General features: G+C 45.2%; 1 protein-coding gene across 4 annotated transcripts in view; it reads right to left on the reverse strand.

Moving 5' to 3' along the window:
* Positions 1 to 20,227, reverse strand: part of LOC101930808 (transcription initiation factor TFIID subunit 4-like) — a 210,062-nt gene that overhangs the window by 57,904 nt on the left and 131,931 nt on the right. For all 4 annotated transcript variants that reach the window (XM_065567197.1, XM_065567195.1, XM_005289924.4 and 1 more), the window contains one exon: positions 680 to 802. In XM_065567197.1, coding sequence (XP_065423269.1) covers positions 680 to 802 — 123 coding nt within the window. The remainder of the gene's footprint in view (positions 1 to 679; positions 803 to 20,227) is intronic.

Here is a 20,227-nt window from a genome sequence, read left to right on the forward strand (position 1 = left end):
GCATGTTAAAACATATACGCTGCAACATTCAATGATTTAGCCTGGATCAGTGAGACAGCTGTTCTGTATAGTATACAGTCCTGCCTACACTATAAAAATGGAACTGTGCTTTCACAGTGTGAGGGGGCAGCCATTTTGTAACACAGTTGTAACACAGACTGACCGTTACCAACACGACACACAAGCAACCCACACCTCAAGCAACACCAACTACTTGCTAATGATATTTCTCCCTGACTTGTTCTTTCTTTTCACCTTTCCTGTGTAGGTCACTGGTTGCCTAGCCTGAACCATTAATTTTAAAAGCATTCTAAAAACATTTTTAGATAGAGGCTTAAGTCCTTCTGGTTTAATTCTTAATTATTGTCAAAGAAAAATTATATATTGAAAGATGATTCTTGAAAGTTTAAGATAATGGAGACCTCATTTTAGACTAAATTTATTCCACATTATCGTCTCTGGATTTTGGGTGGTAAATCAAAGAATCTGGACTCTATTTTTTTCTGATTCAATATTTTGTATCATCTTTGCCACATTACATAATCCACTAAGAATACCAACTCTCAGAATCTGTAGTTATGATTTGTACTCAGGAGTATTCCACAGTAATTACTAGTGTGTTTCCAAAATCATTGATTTTCACAATAAATTTAATAGTTTTTATTTTTGGTTTTTTTACCTCTCCTCCTATGGTAAGTAAGCCAGCTGAATCAAGCTTCCGTTTCTTCCGTGGACCAATAGCTGCCAATGCAGTTAGGTTGGCATCCCTTTGCCTCATCTGTGCTAGTTCTTGTTGCTGCATCTATTACATGGAAAAAATATATAATTTTAAATTTCATTCACATATCAAATGTTACTCTCAGGCCTGATCATGCAAAGTGGTGAAAGTTGAGAGTGCCCAAATGTCTCACGGGATCATGCTGTATATGGCTATGCCAGATCTTAACAACTCAAACATGCAATGTCAGGGTAAGATTTTCAAAAGTATCACAATGGCTTAGGTGCACAAATCCCATTGGTTTCCATGGGATTTGTTCTCCAAATCACTGAGCTTCCTTTGAAAATCCCACCCTTAAACATTGGAATTTATTTCATTGGCAAGTAGTATGTACTATACATCTCCAGGCTATGACTTCTATGAAGACTCTAAGTACAAATAAAAAGCCAAAATAGTACAATAATTCAAACATTTCCTTTCATTTCAAAATCTGAAGTTTATTTTGACCATTTCACCTACACTTAATATTCATTTTCAGAAAAATCCCTATATCTGAACATTAGTAAAAGTTTTTTCTGGCAACATGGTAATGAAAAGTTGAATTTCCAATTACTGTAAGGGATTAGGGTTTAGTTAACACCAGATTTAGTCACAGAATGGAGCAAGGAAAGCAACATATTTGATCTACAAGTTAGATACTATTTGTTGCAAAAAGGGGAAGAACAGAAAATAGGAAAAAATATGATAGCCTTCTGCTGAAAAGGTCAGTTTGTTTTACTCATCACACATTCTACAATCCCTTTAGAAAGAGTTAATGAGCACAAACATTTTCCACAGATAAGTGCACAAAAAGCGTAGTGTTAACATTGTACAAAAGCAATTAAAATCATGGTTAGGTAATGTAGCACATACATTTTAATTAGACACAATCATTCATGTCTCAGCATTACTTTCACATTTATTTATTTTTTGCAATGATTTTGTTTGTTCAGAAGAGGTTTTTGCTTTCTAATCTCTCATTGATTTAACTGCTCCACCTCCACAGAAGATCATAAGACACTGTTTCAAGTGCTTCAATGGTGGCTTGAGGTTTGACAGGTTGTACTGGGACAAGCACACCTCCTCAGTGACAGAAAACATGAATTGGCAGGAGTGCTTAGAAATGACTCAGTAATTATTTAACTGCAAATTGCACAGACAATGAAAGATCTGAATTTGCTGATCACTGCTGAGTGATCAGGTGCTTAAATAAACAAACAGAACATGCTGTGTGTTTTCTCATTCACTTTCTGTTTAAAAAAGCAGAAATGTATGAAATGTCTTATTTCCTGCATCATTTTGGATTTTATATTACTTCTTTTTGCAATTTATTCTAACTAGATTAATTGCATATGTTAACCTTCTTTGGCAAAGAAAGAGAGTGCTTAAAGTGTAGTATATTTAACGTTTTAAATCTGGCTATTCTTTGACATCTCCTCCTACTGTGAATTTAAGTTCTATTGTTTATTTTGCAACTTAAAGTTTGCATGATAATTTCAACACAAAAATTAAGCACATCCATACAACTCAATCATCTATAAGATAAAATAATTAAATACCAAAGTGAAACATGGGCATAATGTCTCTATGGTAGTGCAAAGGTCTATATGTACTTCCCTTTGCCAACTCATATTAGGTTTTTAGCTCAAATATCTTTGGCTGTCTTCCAGATTAAATGCCAGTAAGACAGACCTGCCCGCTTACCCTTTCAAGGTAGATAGGAACAGTGGTGAGCTCTAATCATTTACAAAGGTCATGATTGGAAGCTAGCCCGTAAGCAGTCATTTAAAATTCGATTGATCCCTATTTGTAGTCAGGGAAAGAAAATGGACATTTCAGCTGTATTGTAATTATGAGGCTTCGAGGCAACTGTAAATAGATGTGCAAATCTAGATACTGGCAAATACCTCAGAGAAGAAATTATTACTATAGTATAACACATAGCCAGGAAAGGTTGGAGATAAAACTGCATATAAAAAAGATCAATCATCTTTTTGCTAATTTGCCATGCTCACCAGCCTATAAGGGTTATCACAATTATCAGAAGTCTGCTGAATATTTAAGTTAGGGCCAACTGGCTTAGCATGATCTCAGACAAAAAGTGTAAAGCAGAGGGCTAACCCAGAATGTGAAATTTTGAACTGGAGAAGAGTTTTAATTTTATGGGAGGTTACAGTCAGAAATGCCATATGAAAGGCAACTGACATAATACAAAAGATATTATTCAAATACATCATTCAAAGTTGGAATTCCTAGACCAACTGCACCTCAGTCCTTTCTTAGGCATATGTACTATTTTGTATTACTGTATACAGTGTTAGCTTGAATGTTTAATATACGCACATAATATGACTGAATAAGTGTTCTCAGAATCAGAATTCCTTGACTTTTGTACATGCACATTCTGAACCATAAACATGACACTGCTGTAGATTTTGCATAGTGGGGAAAATGCTTCCTTACCTCCAAGTCTGCCCCGGAGCTGTTTCACAGAGCAAACCTGGGCAGATTTGGGAGCCTGCAAAGTGGATCAGCATCCATTTATTCCTTAGTTTCTTTGTCCTTTCATTTGTATTGTATTGTGTCCCTAGCCTCTGTTTGCCAGAAGCTGGGAATGAGCGACAGGGGATGGATCACTTGATGATTACCTGTTCTGTTCATTCCCTCTGGGGCACCTGACATTGGCCACTGTCGGAAGGCAGGATACTGGGATAAATGGACCTTTGGTCTGACCCAGTATGGCCGTTCTTATGTATTTTTTAAAATGAAAAGAACTATAGCTGACTGCTTGATACCATAGAGCAATGTGCCTAGTGTGTTTATTTTAATTACCACAATATTGACTGTTCAAATAAACACACAGAGCATGTGCAGTTGACTATAATATAAGACAAAGTGTGGTCCAGTGATACGATACCAGACTGAGAGTCAAAGGACATGGGTTCTATTACACAGACCTGTTCTGTGACCATGGGCAAGTTACTTCACCTCTCTGTGCCTGTTTCCCCTCCCATCCTTTGTCTATGTTGTGTACTGTAGACTATAGGCTTTGCAGCCAGGGATTGTCTCTTACTATGTGCCTTATTCATACTGCCTAGTATAATGGGGCCCTGATCTCTGTTGAGAGATGTGAAACTCCAGATACATACACAATACAGTTTGTGAACATCTGGCTCATCAGTTCACACCTTAGTATCCTTAGTATCCTGTAGGAGAAAACTGCATCCCACATATAACTTTATTACTTTTGTATGCAACCACTTCAAATATGTTCAAGACATTTGTCATCAGTAAGATGCACAAGTTAAAATTTTAAAAATAAGCTGTTTAGTTTAAAAAGTGCTGACATATGTGAAACTGATGCTGTATGACTCAAAACTCTCAAAAATCTTTAAAAAGTCACCTTTGGATGTAATATGAGAAAATAAAAGTCAAAGGGGATCATTTAAAAGTTTACATTTTCTGAAAATAGGGCTCAATAAAATTACATTCTCAACAGTATCTACAAAGTCACTATCAGGACATCATGATTACCAGAATAAGTCTTAATCCTGCAAATGTGATTAACTTTACAAACTAGTCCTCCCACTGAAGTCAACAGAATCCTTTACAATGTGTAAAGTTAAGCTCAGAGGTCTCTGCAGGATCAGGGCCTTTGGTGCCATCTTTGTGAAATTTCAGGAAATACTTTATAGTAGAGTAAACCAGCTCATCATATATATTTTTACACTTTTCCACATTATATGGATATTTAATATTAAAGACCAGAGTTTCATTTTCACAGACTTTTACATCTAAATTTATATTAGAAACCCAAGCTAGATTATTCCCTTTGGAATGTGAAAGCTGCTATTAATTTCTTCCCCCATTCCATCAATCCCTCACCTCCTTTTCATTTACGCCACCCCTCCCCTTCCCATCCTTTTAGCCCTCCTGCACCACTCACAATCTCCCTTCCTGCCTCACATTATCTGTCTCTATTAGTCTCTCCCCTCGCTCCCTAGCCTTTTTTCTTCACCCCCAATCTTCCCAACACAAACATTCCCTCATTTAATAAAGGTATCACTTTATTAAATACAACATGCAACATCAACTAACAGGATACAACAGCTTGACTATAGTAATGCATTCTTTTTGTAGATCACTTTCATATTGCATTTCTTATTCAATATTACTCTAATTAGCCCTCTGACAATTAATATACTGTACAACTGAAAAATAAGTCTTAAGTCTTTAGAAGGAGGACACTGGCTCTTTTTAAATGACAGTAATCAGACAAGTAAATTTTTGATAATCAAGATATATATATTTAGAACATAAACAAACATGCCAATCTATACTATACAAGAAAAAAAGCTTGTTCCTATAAAGCTGTCTTTCAACATTTATAAATTCATAAATCCAGTTCATTTTATAGCTTTTTAAAAGCATTAATCATTAATAGCGTCTTAAAAGTTTAAAAATAAAACATTTTTTTATGAACCTTTTACCCTTTTCTGTCTGGCCAAGACTAATTTTTAGTGTGCTCTGAATGCAGCTGAAATTTACTTGGCTTTGTTGTTGTTGTTATTTAATAACAACTTTAACATATAGAAGTCCTTTCTCACATAAAAGCATCTTTCTAGCATTGCTGGATGAAAACAGCACTGAGGACATTTCTCATTACTTAACTACTGCAAAGCCAGCAGTGAGAGTACAAAACATCATTTTGTTTTCCTCACACAACTGTTCATTATATTATTTTTAGTTTCTCAACAAAGAAGTGGCAGATTACAAATACTCCATATTTAATATCAATCCCAACTCCGCCCACCACATTACTATAATTGTGAGAAAAGCTGTAATTTTGGCACATGGCATAAGCAAGCTGATAGTGCGTCTACTTGAAATGTCAATGTTACCACTGCTTACTAATTATTTTCAAAACACAGGAATGTGTGTCATGGTTATTCATGTTGTGTTTTGGAAATAATTTTAGAACAGGAATTTTAATTCTCTTCTGTGCAACAACAGATAATTTGGTGGTGATAGTTATAGAAATACCAATAAACAATTCAATTTTAAAGTAAATGTATGCCTTACATTTTTATTTTTTCTTATATTTTGCCATTTCTTCTACTGGCACGTCACATAGCAGTAAGAAACGTCCTGTTAGGGAGATGAGAATGGGTTCGTTTGCAAGACTTTTTTTTCAAGAACCAAAAACTAATGTTACAACATCCATATATGAAATTGTATATTACATATTGAGAAAATACAATGGCCTAAGATTACTCTCCAGTGTAACTCTACTGATTTGTACTAGATATGAATTTGGCCTGATGTGGCATTCACATGACTGTCGGACCCTTTGCAAGTGAAGACTACAGATTTGAATCCAAACACTTTTTCTAATTCTGAAAATTAAATAGCATGACTGCTGCTAGAATTCCTACTGCAGACAGATGGTTTTTCCTCTTGAGAGAATGGGAAAGCAAATATCCCAGGAGGTGGAAACCAACAGATTTCAGGTCTTCTGGGATCTGTTGAGGTTAACTATGCAAACATACTCGTGAGTTTCACCTACTGAATTCCAGAGCTTGTTAAAAGACAGATGTGAGTTAGAAGCTTCCACCAAAATTAGCCAGGAAATTATATTTCAACGTATCTCATTTTAATGTATATAACTATGATATCTGAGGAATATTTTATGATACACATAACAAGATGGACTATTATTCTGTTAATAAACGTACTGAATAAAAATAAAATTAACAAGCCAATACTGGAAGTATTTGTTGAAAATAAATCCTTGTTTTTAAAGGGGTTACCCACCTGATCTCACATTTGATGCACGCAAATCACTGCAGTCAGGTAGCTAGATGCCTCCATGCCGTGACTAGCACCCACAATTATTTCCTCTTAAAAATTAGTATCATTTAGTTAAATGAACGCACATTCTAGATCATAGGCAACTTTCAAAATACAGCTATTATTTTGAGTTAGCACCTAAACTCCATGAGCAAAGTTCATATTTTGGAACATGGTGCTTATGGGTTTCAGCACCAATACACACTGATAGGTAGAACAATCTAATAACAAATGTAGACGCGTGGCTGAATACTCATTCATTTGGTTCTGATTATTATAAATTCCTAGTCATTATAGGTATATTCTTTCATACACTGGTCCAAATCCTGGTCTTGGCACATCCACACTCCAGCCACTGAGGTCTAAGTAGATCCCAAGAGAGAGCTCCATCAGGATTGCCAATATAGTATTATCTTGTCATCAAATCCCACCACTACCCAGGATGGGGATGAACTCCATAATGCTGATTCCTACTAGTAGCAGTAGAACTAAAGGTTTATATTATGATAGCACCCAAAGGCTCCATTATAATTTGGGACCCCACTGTGCTGGATGGGATACAAACACAGAAAAGGGATCCTGACTTGTAGGGTTTACAATCTAAAGATACAAAACAGTTGAAGGGTAGGGAATGGGGCTATAATACACAAGCAAATTAATATGGGGAAGAATTGGTCCCAGGTTTATTAGTTACATGTATTGCAGGCATTTGCTTTTTTTTTTTTTTTTTTTTTTTTAAACTGGAGGTAGAAATGGGGAGGAAGGGATCAGGAGAAGGACAAGATAGAGGAATAGTTAGTTTGTCATTTGTCTTAGCCATAATCAGAAGGCAGAGATTTGTATACCTTGTGGAATCACATTGTGGAGGGATTTGAAGGGAGATACGGTAGTGGCTGGGGAATTATTGGAGTGTGTTTATTGTGCATTAGGGACAGCACGGGAGAAAGAGCAGCAGTATTAACAGGAGAAGCTGACTGTTGAGTAAGTAAAGGCTGGCAGAGTTAAGGTGGGAGTTGATGTCTCAGTAGGTTACAGAGTAACAGCCGTGTTAGTCTGTATCCGCAAAAAGAAGAACAGGAGTACTTGTGGCACCTTAGAGACTAACAAATTTATTTAATAACTAATAAATTTGTTAGTCTCTAAGGTGCCACAAGTACTCCTGTTCTTCTTTTTTCAGTAGGTTAGTAGGTCAATGAGGCTGGTTGGGGCTAAGTTATGAAGAACATTAAAGGTAAAGACTGTATCTGATACAGACACAAAGATGGGGCCAGGGGAGAGACTGTGAAGGGATGGATGTAGCCAGAGTGACAGAGGCAAGAAGATGATTTTAGCAACATCATCAATTTAAATACACTTGAGGACAGCAAAGTTGCAGTTGTCAAAACCAGAGGAGATTTCAGTAGTCAAGACACAAAATGTTGAGGGCTTGGACAAGAGTTTTGGCTGTGTAGACAGACAGGAAAAGCCAGATTTTAGAGATGTGTGTAAAATTAGTTGCAAAGAGTTAGAAGCTGCCTGAACAGAGTCCAATGAGAGGCAAGAGTCAAAAAATAACACCCGGGTTACAAGTTAGAGTGATTGGAAGGATGGTTGTATTGTCCACAGTGATACAGAAATGAGGGGGGACGAAGGGCAGAGCTTGGGGAATTAGATAAAAAGCTCAGTTTTGGCCATATTAAATTTAAGATGTCATTGGACTTAAAAAGATGTCAGAGGGACAGGTTGAGATAACAGATTGGATAAAAGGAGATAACTCATTAGTTGAGGTAGATTTTTGAGACATCAGCATAGAGACAATGGTAAAAGCCATGCTTGTGGAAAAGAATACCTAGATACAGAATGCAAATGGAAAAGAGAAGGTGGTCAAGGATGAAGCCTTGAAGGACAACCCCAGAAAAGGGGCGAGGGGAGGATGATGATCCAGCAAATAAGACACTGAAAGAGCAGTCAGGGAAGCAGGAGGAGACAATGAATGAACTGAGCCACGAATGCCAACGGAGGACAAAATTTCAGGAAGAAGAGAGAGGCTGATGGTGTTTAAAGCAGTGGAGAGGTCAATGAGGATGGCCCTAAGATCTGGCCAGGAAGAGGTCATTACACAGTGTATCAAGAGCAGTAGTAGTGGAGTGTGTGACACTTTGAGGTATACCCAGTGTTGTGAGGCACCTATCACCTGCCCTTAGTGTGAGGGAGTCTCATCTGTGCTGCCTATGGATCAGTTTCCTGAATCCACTAGCCTCTGGCAACACAAGCACTTCCAAGCCTCAACAGTTCTTCTAAAGATTAGAAACAGGCACACTCCAATCCCTGAGTCCTCCGAGCATCCCCTCTGGAGCGTTCAGCCCTGTCCCACTCAACATTTACAAAACTCCCTGATTCACTGCTCCCAAAGGAACCGTACACCGTATCTTGAAAGATTCAACTCAGGAGCCCCACTCTCCTTGACACACAGTACATTATATATTTATTTATATTGAAAACAAGAATAAGTTTATCATCATAGAACTGAAACTCAAATGATAGAAAGTACCAATATTGGAAACAAATGGTTACATATAAAACGAAAAGGACGGTTACCTGTTCCGTAACTGGCGTTCTTCGAGATGTGTTGCTCCTTTCTATTCCACAGTAGTTGGGCGTGCTCACCACGTGCACCGGTGCCGGAAGTTTTTCCCTTAGCAGCATCCGTAGTGGGGGAGCACCGCTGCGACCCCTGGAGTGGCACCGACATATCGCGCTATAAAGGGGGCTGAGTGCTCCCCCGACCCTCAGTTCCTTCCTGACAGACAACTCCGACAGAGGGGAAGGAGGGTGGGATGTGGAATAGACAGGAGCAACACATCTCGAAGAACGCCAGTTACGGAACAGGTAACTGTCCTTTCTTCTTCGAGTGATTGCTCCTGTGTATTCCACCGTAGGTGACTCCAAGCTATACCTGACGGAGGTGGGTAGGAGCTCTAAATGATAAGGTTAAGGGTTACCCGGGCAGAGCACCGCCCTACCAAACCCGGCGTCATCCCTTGCTTGGGAGACGATCACATAGTGTGATGCGAAAGTATGGACAGAGGACCATGTAGCAGCCCTACATATATCCTGAATGGGGACATGAGCCACATAGGCCGCAGACGAGGCCTGGGCTCTCGTTGAATGTGCCTTAACAATAGGAGGCGGGGGAACCCAGCCAGGTCATAACACGTGCGTATGCAGGAGTTGATCCAGCGGGAGATCTGGTGGGTGGAAACCGGTTGTCCTCTCATGCACTCGGCCATAGTAATGAAAAGCTGAGGGGATACCCGAAATGGCCTTGTTCGATCCAAATAAAAAAGGCCAGCGCCCTACGCACATCTAGCATGTGCAGGCGTCGTTCCTCATTGGAAGAATGGGGCTTAGGACACAGGACTGGCAAGAAAATGTCCTGGTCCATATGAAACGCCAAGACCACCTTCGGCAGGAAGGCCGGGTGTGGGCGAAGCTGTATCTTCCCCTTATGGAAGACAGTGTACGGGGGTTCCGAGGTGAGCGCCCTAAGCTCCGAAACCCTGCGGGCTGAGGTGATAGCCACCAAAAACGCCACTTTCTCAGATAAGTGGGACCAGGAACAAGTGGCCAAGGACTCAAAAGGAGGTCCCGTGAGGCGTGACAGTACCAGGTTCAGGTCCCAAGGGGGAACCAGGGGTCCAGCATAAGGGAACGCTTTGTCCAAACCCTTTAAAAACCTGTAAGTCATGTGGTGGAAGAACACTGACTGTCCCACCACCGGAGGGTGGAAGGCTGAAATGGCCGCCAGGTGCACCCTGATTGAGGAGGGGACTAGCCCTTGGATCCTAAGGGACAGGAGGTGGTCCAGGACCAGCTGGAGCGGACGCGGGGGAGAAGCCTCTCTCCCTCGCCCAGGAGGAGAACCGATACCACTTGGCCAGGTAGGTCCTCCGTGTGGACGGCTTCCTGCTTTCAAGCAGGACACGTCTAACAACCTCAGTACACCTCCCCTCCTCCGCATCTAGCCATGGAGTAGCCACGCCGTGAGGTGGAGCGAGCCCAGGTTGGGATGGAGGAGACGACCTCCCTCCTGGGAGAGGAGATCCGGGCGGAGCGGCAGCCTGCGAGGGGGGGGCCACCAAAAGTTGCAGTAGGGTCCCGTACCAATGTTGACGGGCCCAATCCGGGGCTATCAGTATAATTCTCGCTCTGTCTGACTTTACCTTCTATAGGACCCTGCCTATGAGGGGAAAGGGAGGGAAGGTGTACATCAGGGGCCCCGACCAATCGAGCAGGAATGTGTCCGTCATGGCCCCTTCGCCTTCTATCACCCTGGAGCAGAACCTGGGACACAGACGGTTCTGGGCGGTGGCGAATAGGTCCACCTGGGGAGTGCCCCAGTGAAGGAAAATCCATTCTGCCACCATCCTGTGCAGGCACCACTCATGTTGATGTGAGAACACTCTGCTCAGGCGATGTGCAAGCGTGTTGCTCTCGCCGGGTAGGTGGAACGCTCGGAGGAGGACGTTGTGGGCTATACAGAACTCCCACAGGAGCTGGGCTTCCTGGCATAAGGCCCTGGAGCGCGTGCCCCCTTGCCTGTTGATGTAATACATTGCAGTGGTGTTGTCCGTGAGGACTCTGACCACCTTCCCTTGTAAGTGCTGGCAAAAGGCCAGGCAGGCCAGGCGCACAGCCCTGAGTTCCCTGACATTTATGTGCAGGGTCAGTTCCTTGGGTGACCACATACCCTGGGTCCTGATGTCCCCATGTGGGCTCCCCAGCCCAGGTCCGAGGCATCCGACACTAGATCTAGTGAGGGAGAGGGGTTTCGGAAGGGGATTCCCCGGAGCATGTTGCTTGGGAGGGACCACCATTGGAGGCTCGCAACCACCATGGGCGGCACCGTAACAACCTTGTCCAGGCCGTCCCTGGCCTGGGAATAGCGGGAGGCCAGCCAGAGTTGGAAGGGCCTCATCCGGAGCCTGGCATGTCGCACCACTGTGGTGCATGCTGCCATGTGGCCGAGGATTTGAAGGCATATCCGAGCCATGTACTGGGAAGGCCGTGACCGAGGTGACGAGGCCTCTGAGAATCCAGCAGCGCTCCTATGAAGTCTATGAGCTGGACCGGAACTAACGTGGATTTCTCCTCGTTTACCACTAGGCCTAGATTTGAGCAGGTGCGTAGCAGGAGGGTTATTTGCTGGTGCACCTGGGATCGGGACTTGCCCTTGAGCAGCCAATTGTCCAGGTAGGGAAAGACCTGGAGCCCTCTCCTCCTGAGGAGGGCCGCTACCACTGCCATACACTTCATGAAGACCCTGGTGGCCGTCTAGAGGCCAAAGGGGAGGACCGTAATCTGGTAGTGGTCCTGGCCCACCAGGAAACGGAGGAAGCACCTGTGACCTTCGAAAATGTGGATGTGGAAGTAGGCATCCTGAAGGTCCAGCGCTGCAAAACCAATCCCCCGGGTCTAGGGAGGGAATAATAGAGGCTAGGGACACCATGCGGAATTTGCAGCGTACCAAGAACTGGTTGAGCTTCCGCAGGTCGAGGATGGGCCGAAGCCCGCCCTTCGCCTTCGGGATGAGGAAATACCTGGAATAGAACCCCTTGCCCCGGAATTCCCAAGGTACCCTCTCTACGGCTCCCAGGGACAGGAAGCGCTGTACCTCCTGACCCAGGAGGAGCGCATGTTCTGGGTCCTCCGCCGACTCCCTGGCCGGAGGGCAATTGGGAGGGGGCGACACAAACTGCAACCTGTACCTCAGGGAGACAGTGTTGAAGATCCAGCAGTCCGTAGCAATACGGGACCATTGCAAATGGAAGGCAGGTAAACGATTTGTAAACCTGAACTTTATTAACTGGGGGGGGGGGGGGGGGTTAACCTGGCAACAGGCCCAGTGACCCCCCGCAAGCAGTCAAAAACGCCGCTTCCCTGACCTCCTGGCCTTAGACGGCCCCGGGCGAGGGGCCGAGCGGGACTGGCGTTGTGACTGGCGCCTATGCTCCCGCTGCTTCTTAGGCAGTGGCTCATATCTACCCCAAGCCTGTGGAGCGGAGGTGTGAGGCCTGGGCTTGTCCTTGGCAGACGGGACGTACAGGGAGTCTTTCATCCCATGCAGACGCGTGTCTGTTTGATCCGCAAATGGGACCTAACCATCGAACGGCAGGTCCTGCATGATCAACTGGGACTCAGCCGACAGTCCAGAGAGTGAAAGCCAGGATGCCCTTCTCATGGAGATCGCCGCGGCCATCGAACGAGCGGCCATGTCCGCCGCATCGGAGGCCGCCTGGAGCGCCGCTTTAGCCGCCGCCGCCCCCTCATCCGCAAGGGCCCGAAACTCCTTCCTGTCCTTCTAGAGGAGGGAGGGCTCAAATTTGGCAAGGGACCCCCACTGGTTAAAATCATATCTGCTCAAGAGGGCCTGGTGGTTGGCCACTCTGAGCTGAAAGCTCGCAGACGAATAAACTTTTCTCCCAAAGGAATCCAGCCTGCGAGCGTCTTTGTCCTTAGGGGTAGGAGCGGGTTGGCTGTGCCTCTCACGGTGGTTCACCGATTCCACCACCAGAGAGTTTGGTGTTGGGTGGGAGTATAAGTACTCGTGCCCCTTTGTGGGCACAAAGTACTTCCGTTCAGCCTTTTTGGAGATCGGACAGAGAGATGCTGGGGTTTGCCAGAGGCCAGTAGTAATGTTGGCCACCCCCTGATGGAGCGGAAGGGTCACACATCCCGGCGTCAAGGAGGTCAGGACATTAAACAATGTGTCCGACGGCTCCTCCATCTCCTCGGCCTGGAGCTGGAGGTTTGATGCCACCCTCCTGAGTAGCTCCTGGTGGGCCTTGAAATCCTCCTGAGAGACCGGAGGTGGAGGCAGCCATGGAGTCGTCCGGCGCCGAGGAGGTCGGTGCCGCGGTGTCACCTGCACCCGGCTGTACCTCAAGCTCGACGTCCTGACCCGGGGCCCGAGTCAGTGCTGGAGGGTCGGTGCCCACTGCCTCATCGCGGTGCCAAGGTGGCGACATCGGCTGGGCGTGGGACACTCCCGTCACCGAGCGGGGTCCCAGCGGTGCCGGTGCCTGGGGCCATGGTGCCCACTGGCACCACTGTCCCTGCCAGGGAATGGCCTGGCCTTGGGACGCGAGGTGGCTCGGGAGGGCTGGTTGGTCATGCGGCATCGAACAGCTTGACGAGGGGCGGCTGCATGCCGAAACCGAAGTCCGGGACGAGCGGACGGTGCCGTGCGAACGGCTGGAGCGGCCCCTCACATGACGGAGTCTGAGGTGCTGTCTCCGTAATGCCTCCGGCGCCCAAGAGTACTATGCCTCAGTGCCTGTGACAAGCTCTGGGCGTAGCGCCTTCCATTGCAGGTGCCGGAGCGGGAACGGTGGTGCCACCGCCAACGAGACCTGTCCCTGCAGTCAAGGCTCGAAGAGGAGTGGCACCGTCTCTTAGTGCCTCCCCTACGGTCTCCCGGAATGGAGGAGGAAAGCTCGCTCGCAGATGATCCTGCTCGCGGCGTGGAAGCGCTCCGGGGTCCGCGGCTCAGCCCTTCAGCTCGGGACGGTATCTCGACCTCGGAGACTTCCGGAGAGGGTCGATGGGCACTGAGCGAAGGCTTCCCACGGGATCGGGGGCCCGCCTGGAGCGGCGCTCCCGGTACCAGAAGCGTCATGATGTCGCACGCGGCCTGAGCTGCCTCCGGCATCGAAGGCATCCTCACCTCTGGCGAGTCATGCGTGGACGGCACCGGACTACTCCGCTCCACCCGAGTCGGAGGTCTTGGTCCTGATGGGGATGGTGGGCTGCCCAACGTGGGTCTAGCCTCACCCCAATCTTCTCCCGGCGCCGCTGAGTCTTCCCTTGCTTCTTAGAAGGGAAGAAGTGCCGGCTTGTCGACGGGGCCTTGGTGCGCACCGACAACGCGGTACCAGGCGCGGAATCAGGACGGGGGCACTTCGCTTTGCGCCAAGGACTAGATGCCCGGCGCAGCGCCGGTCGTCGCACCGGTACCGGGGTCAACGCCAACTCCATTAGGAGAGCTCGGAGTCGGATCTCACGCTCCCTCTTCGTTCGGGGCTTGAAGGAGCGGCAAATTTTACACTTCTCACTAATGTGAGCCTCGCCCAGACAGCGAAGACACTGAGTATGTGGATCGCTTCTGGGCATAGGATTGCGACAAGAGTCGCACAACTTGAAGCCTGTGCCACGGGGCATGCCCCGAGCCCAGCACGAACAGAGAAAGAGTTCAACAAGTAAGAGAAGCTGGATACCACTAAGGCTAGAATTGCTGCAGCAGAGCTGGAGCACAAGTTCCGACTACCTTCACTGGTGGCAAGAAGGAAGTGAGGGTGGGGGGAGCACGCAGCCCCCTTTATAGCACGATATGTCGGCGCCACTCCAGGGGTCGCAGCGGTGCTCCCTCACTACGGATGCTGCTAAGGGAAAAACTTCCGGCACCGGTGCACGTGGTGAGCACACACACCTACTGTGGAATACACAGGAGCAATCACTCGAAGAAGAACTATAACATCTTTTGTAGGGTCTCAACTTAACTCACAAGACATCTTCCTGTCTCCTACAAGAAAGCTTACTCCAAATCCTTTCCCCAGTATTTTCAACCAGGTTGGTCAAGATCCCCTTTCATAAGATGAAGCCACTGGCAGACTGTCCTCACAGGTGGAAAGATGCCCAGGGTGTCTCCCTGCACCCCCCAGATATGCCACAACAGACCCCTGATGCTCACCTGAAAATAGGATTCTCCCCATCCACTGCTGTTTACCTCTTCCTGTTAATTTCCTTCTGAAGTCTCCACAGCTCTTCATTAGCATTTGAGTTAGTATGCTAATAGGTTTCTATTATATGACACACAACAGTCCACCAGGGAGATAAGTGCCTCCCATCTCTCTGTCTGGAGAAGCTTGTCTTAAGAAATACCACCTTTGAGTGACCTGCTTTTAACTACAGACCTATAGAACATAATTTCAGTTTATATACATATCTACTCACATATTTTCTGTACGTACCTCTTGCAATGAGTATTCAAAGATTCATGGATTCCAAAGCCAGAAGGGACCATTGTGAATGTCCAGTCTGACCTCCAGTAGAATACAGGCCATAGAACTTCCCCAAAATAATCCCTAGAGTAGCGGTTCTCAAACTTTAGCAAGCCAAGGACCCCCATTTTGATTTAAAATTTTTCACAGACACCCAAGGCCCCAGCTCAGCCCCAGGCCCCTCCCCCACTCCACCCCATACTCCAGTACCCACCCCAGTGGCATAGAAAGCATAGGATATTTGGGTGGGCCCCGACTTCAGATGAGTGGGCAATTATGGGGTAGGGGGGCTGAGAGGGCAGGAGAAATGGGGGGCCACCTCCCCCCACCGCCTGCAGCTGGCCATGTTGGGGGGCAATGGATGTACCCTCTGGCCAGGGGCTCCCTGGGGCCCCGGGCGCACACCCAGCTCCAGGAGGAGACACTGCTCTGCAGCACACATGGCTCGTGGCTCCCTTCCAGGTCCCACCACTCCAAGCCAGGCCAGCTCCCTCAGGTGGCGATCCTACCTTTTTTGAAGATCTGCTCTACCACTGCCGGCCGCTCGCTCGCTCACCCTCCTCCCATCAGGCCAACCCAGGGCCCCGGAAAAATGGGCGCTCCCATGTCCCCACTCGCTCCGCCCGCAGCTCCTGCTGGAGAGCGGGGTGGGAACGCAGGGGCTTGCCCCGCTCCGCCTCCCCGTCTGGCACTGCACCTTGGGAGCAGGGTGGGGGCACCGGGGCTTGCCCCGCTCTGCCTGGAGCATTGGGTGGGTGGGCAGAGTGGGACAAGCCTCTGTTCAACAACAGGAGCATCAGGCAAGTGGAGCGGGGCAAGCCCCCGCACCCTAGCCCCACTTCATGGCAGGCGCGCCGGGCAGGTGGGGCAAGCACTGGGGCTAGAGCAGAGCCAGGGCTGGGCCTGAATGTTAAATGGGTGCCTACCGTGGCTGTGCCTCTGCCTCACCCCCACTCCACCACATCCCTCCTCTTCCCTGCCTTTTTCCGCCCCCTCCTCCAAGTACGCCCCATCCTCACTCTTCCTCTGCTGTTCTGCGGCATGCAGAGGGAGTGGGAGGAGTTGTTCCATGGCATGCAGGAGGCACAGGGAGGGAGGAGGGAGGAGGAGGAGTTAATCAGCGGGACCGGCAGCCCCGGACATGACTTGCAGACCCCCTGGAGTACCCTTGCAGACCTTAGTTTGGGAAACACTGTACTACAGCATATCTTTTTTAAAAAAAAAATCCAATCTTGATTTAAAAACTGCCAGTGATGGAGAATCAACCATGACCCTTGGTAAGTTATTCCAATGGTTAATTACCTCACTGTCAAAATTTTGAGACTGGAAATAAGGCGTAATTTCTCTAGCTTCAACTTCTAGCCATGGAATCACGTTATCCCTTTCTCTGCTAGGTTGAAAAGCTGCTTATTAAATATTTGTTCCCCATGTATATACTTACAGCCTGTAAACAAGTCACCCCTTGACCTTCTCTTTGTTAAGCTAGGTTGAGCTCCTTGAGTCTATCATTATAGGGCACGTGAGGCTTCAAGGGGTACCCAAGATTGTGAAGCACCTTGCTACCACCTACCATTAGCATGAGGTGTCTTGTCTGGGCTGGCTGTGGATCAGCTTCCTGAATCCACCAGCCTCTGGGAACACATTACCTTCCAGGACTCCCTCTCTCTGAACAGCCCTTAGCAACAGGACCAGTGTTGACCCCCCTCCTCGCCCTCCCCAAGACAGCCCAGTAGTTTAAGCATACCCTTTCCCAGAGCTCCAACCTTGTGGGCACTCGGTTTACAGTTTATCAATCAAATAGTTTAAAGTTTATCAACATCCTTCTTCAACTATGGACACCAGAACTGGACACAGTATTCCAGCTGCAGTCATACCAGTGCCAAATAAATAACTTCTCTACTCCTACTCAAGAGTCCCCTATTTATGTATCCTAGTATCCCATTAGCTTTCTTAGCCACAGTGTCACACTAGGAGCCCTTGTTAACTCCCAAACCTTTTCCAGAGTCAGTGCTTCCCAGGATAGCATCCCTCATTCTGGAAGTATGGGCCTACAGTCTTTGTGCCTATATATTTAGTTGTTTTAAAACGCATATTGTTCGCTTGTGCCCAGTTTACCAAGTGATCCACATTGCTCTGAATCAGTGACCTGTCCTCTTCATTATTTACCATGCCACAATTTTTGTGTCATCTGCAAACTTCATCGGTGATGATTTTACATTTTCTTCCATGTTACTGATAAAAACATTAAATAGCATAGGGCCAAGAACCAATCTCTGTGGAACCCCACTCGAAACATACACACTTGATGACAATACCTTATATGCAATTACATTTTGAGACCTATTAGTCAGTTTTTAATCTATTTAATGTGCACATAACAAGTATAGCCCAAAAAAGCCCAACTCTACTGACAATGTTCTATATGCAATTTTCAAACATCATGTGGTCAAATAAAAATTAATTATCTCCACAACAAAGCTATATGCTGCCCCTCTGCGAATGTTATTCCTGTGACTAAATGAAATTATCAGTCCGTCAGCCATGATGGTTATAGGTCTAGTCAAAATAGATCATAATTTTATTGTACTGTATAAGATATATTTTTCTTTCCCACGAGCCTCTAACTCAAAAACTGTTGAAAATTATTGCTTAATACTATAAAAAATTCACCTTTGGGCAGAGACTAAGCTGGGAACATTTGAGCCCCCAGGGTGAATGTTTCACAAAGTAATGAGCACCTGAATACTGTTTTGGAACTTTAATTAGAGCAGTTGCGACCAGATGTCACCACTGCTATAGACCCATGCAGCTTATTACTTCTGGTTCCATTAACATTTGCTCCATTATTTTAGTGAGAATATAAAATTACATTTATGGTACAGAAATTGTTAAGTGCATCCTTGTCTTTTTTTTTTTTGTACACCAGTACTCCCTATGATTTTCTCAAGACAAGTACCTCAGCTCATTAACCATGATTTTTCAGAAAATAATTATCAGTGAAACATGAAGTGACCTGAAGAAGAAATCTATGTAAGCTTAAAAGCTTCTCTCTCTCACCAACAGAAGTTTGGCCAATAAAAGATATTACCTCACCCACTTGTTTCTCTAATATCAGTAAAATAGTCATTTAATTTCCTTAGTTCCATAGAGCAACAGATCTATAAAAACTTTCCAAGACTTTCTTTAACTGCTCTTTACTAATAGCTTAAAAAAAAGGGTATTCTCAATTTATAATTTTCCAAACTACTTTTAAAAAATCTTTTTGAAGTCAGATTTTAAAAAGGAATTCATTATCAGATTTTTTTAGTCTTTTTAAATTGTATGTCTCTTCATTTATTAATAGGCTGACTTTCTCTCTCATATTACTTTATTCCCAAAATATTTATAAATGCTTTTCTCATTCCCCCTAGTCCCTTTGATTAACACATGTTACTTTGTGGTTGCCATTGGTTTTTCCTTGTAACCAATTTTGTATATTTTTTGCCTGGTTGCCTTCCTTGATTTTCTATTTTTAGCACTATTTCTTTCTAACTTAAGATCTTTGAGTGGTCATATTTACAGCCACATTAACTATTACTTACACCATTCCTTCTTTAACACAGGAAATGTAATTTGTTGCACCTTAATTACAGTATCTTTTGGGTTTTCCCAGATGACTTCTAGAATGGTGGACTTTAATACTTCCTTCCATTTGACCTTGTTCATTGGATTTCTTCCGTCTTCAAAATTTGCTTTCTTGAATTCTAATACACTTGTACAGTTCATCTGCATGCTGAACTCAAGTTCATAGTTACCAGTCCCAAACTTCTCTATTATTCTCTCTTGCTCCCTCTGTTCCCAGGTAAACCAGTACAAGTACCAGTAGATTTTGGGTTGTTTCTCATTTAGTCAGAGTCTTCACTTTTTTAATCTTAAAATTTTCTTCTATGTTTCTTAAGAACCTCTTTCATTATGCATGTTTGTTAAATGCGTTACTCAACAGATAACTGGGGTAATTAAATTCCCCATGTACATGGTACCTTGTGGTTTTGAGTACAATGATATCTGCTCAGGAATTTTACCCCCACATTCTTCATTGCTGAACTATAGCTTTCTTGCTGTGTAACACAACCCTCCACCACTATTACTTTTACTTTATCTCTTAACTACATCTAATGTTTGAAATAATTAAAAACTACTACAGAGATACTTTGCTAAGAACCACGGAAGAACTAGGTTCCTATTATTTACTTTATGGCAGTCAGCAGAGGTCTGATTTATACAGTAAAATCCTAGCTCCAGTAAGTCAATGGGGGGGTTCTGCCATTGGATCCAGGATTTGCCAATGGAGCCAGGATTTCACCCACACAATCTTCAGTTAAAACTAGGTATCTTCCTATTTTTAAAATGCAATATTTGCAAATGGTTTTACAAAACTTCACTGAACATGTGCTAACACCAGAAAGGGCTTGTCTTCACTACCCAGGTAAGACAACCTAAGTTACGCTATTCGTAATATAGCTTAGGTCAACTTATTCCGGTATCTTCACTGTGCTGAGTCAACAGGAGACGCTCTCTGATCGACTTACCTTACTCTTATCTG

This window comes from Chrysemys picta, chromosome 14 (assembly GCF_011386835.1).
Source record: "Chrysemys picta bellii isolate R12L10 chromosome 14, ASM1138683v2, whole genome shotgun sequence".
In the NCBI taxonomy this organism is placed as follows: Eukaryota; Metazoa; Chordata; order Testudines; family Emydidae; genus Chrysemys; species Chrysemys picta.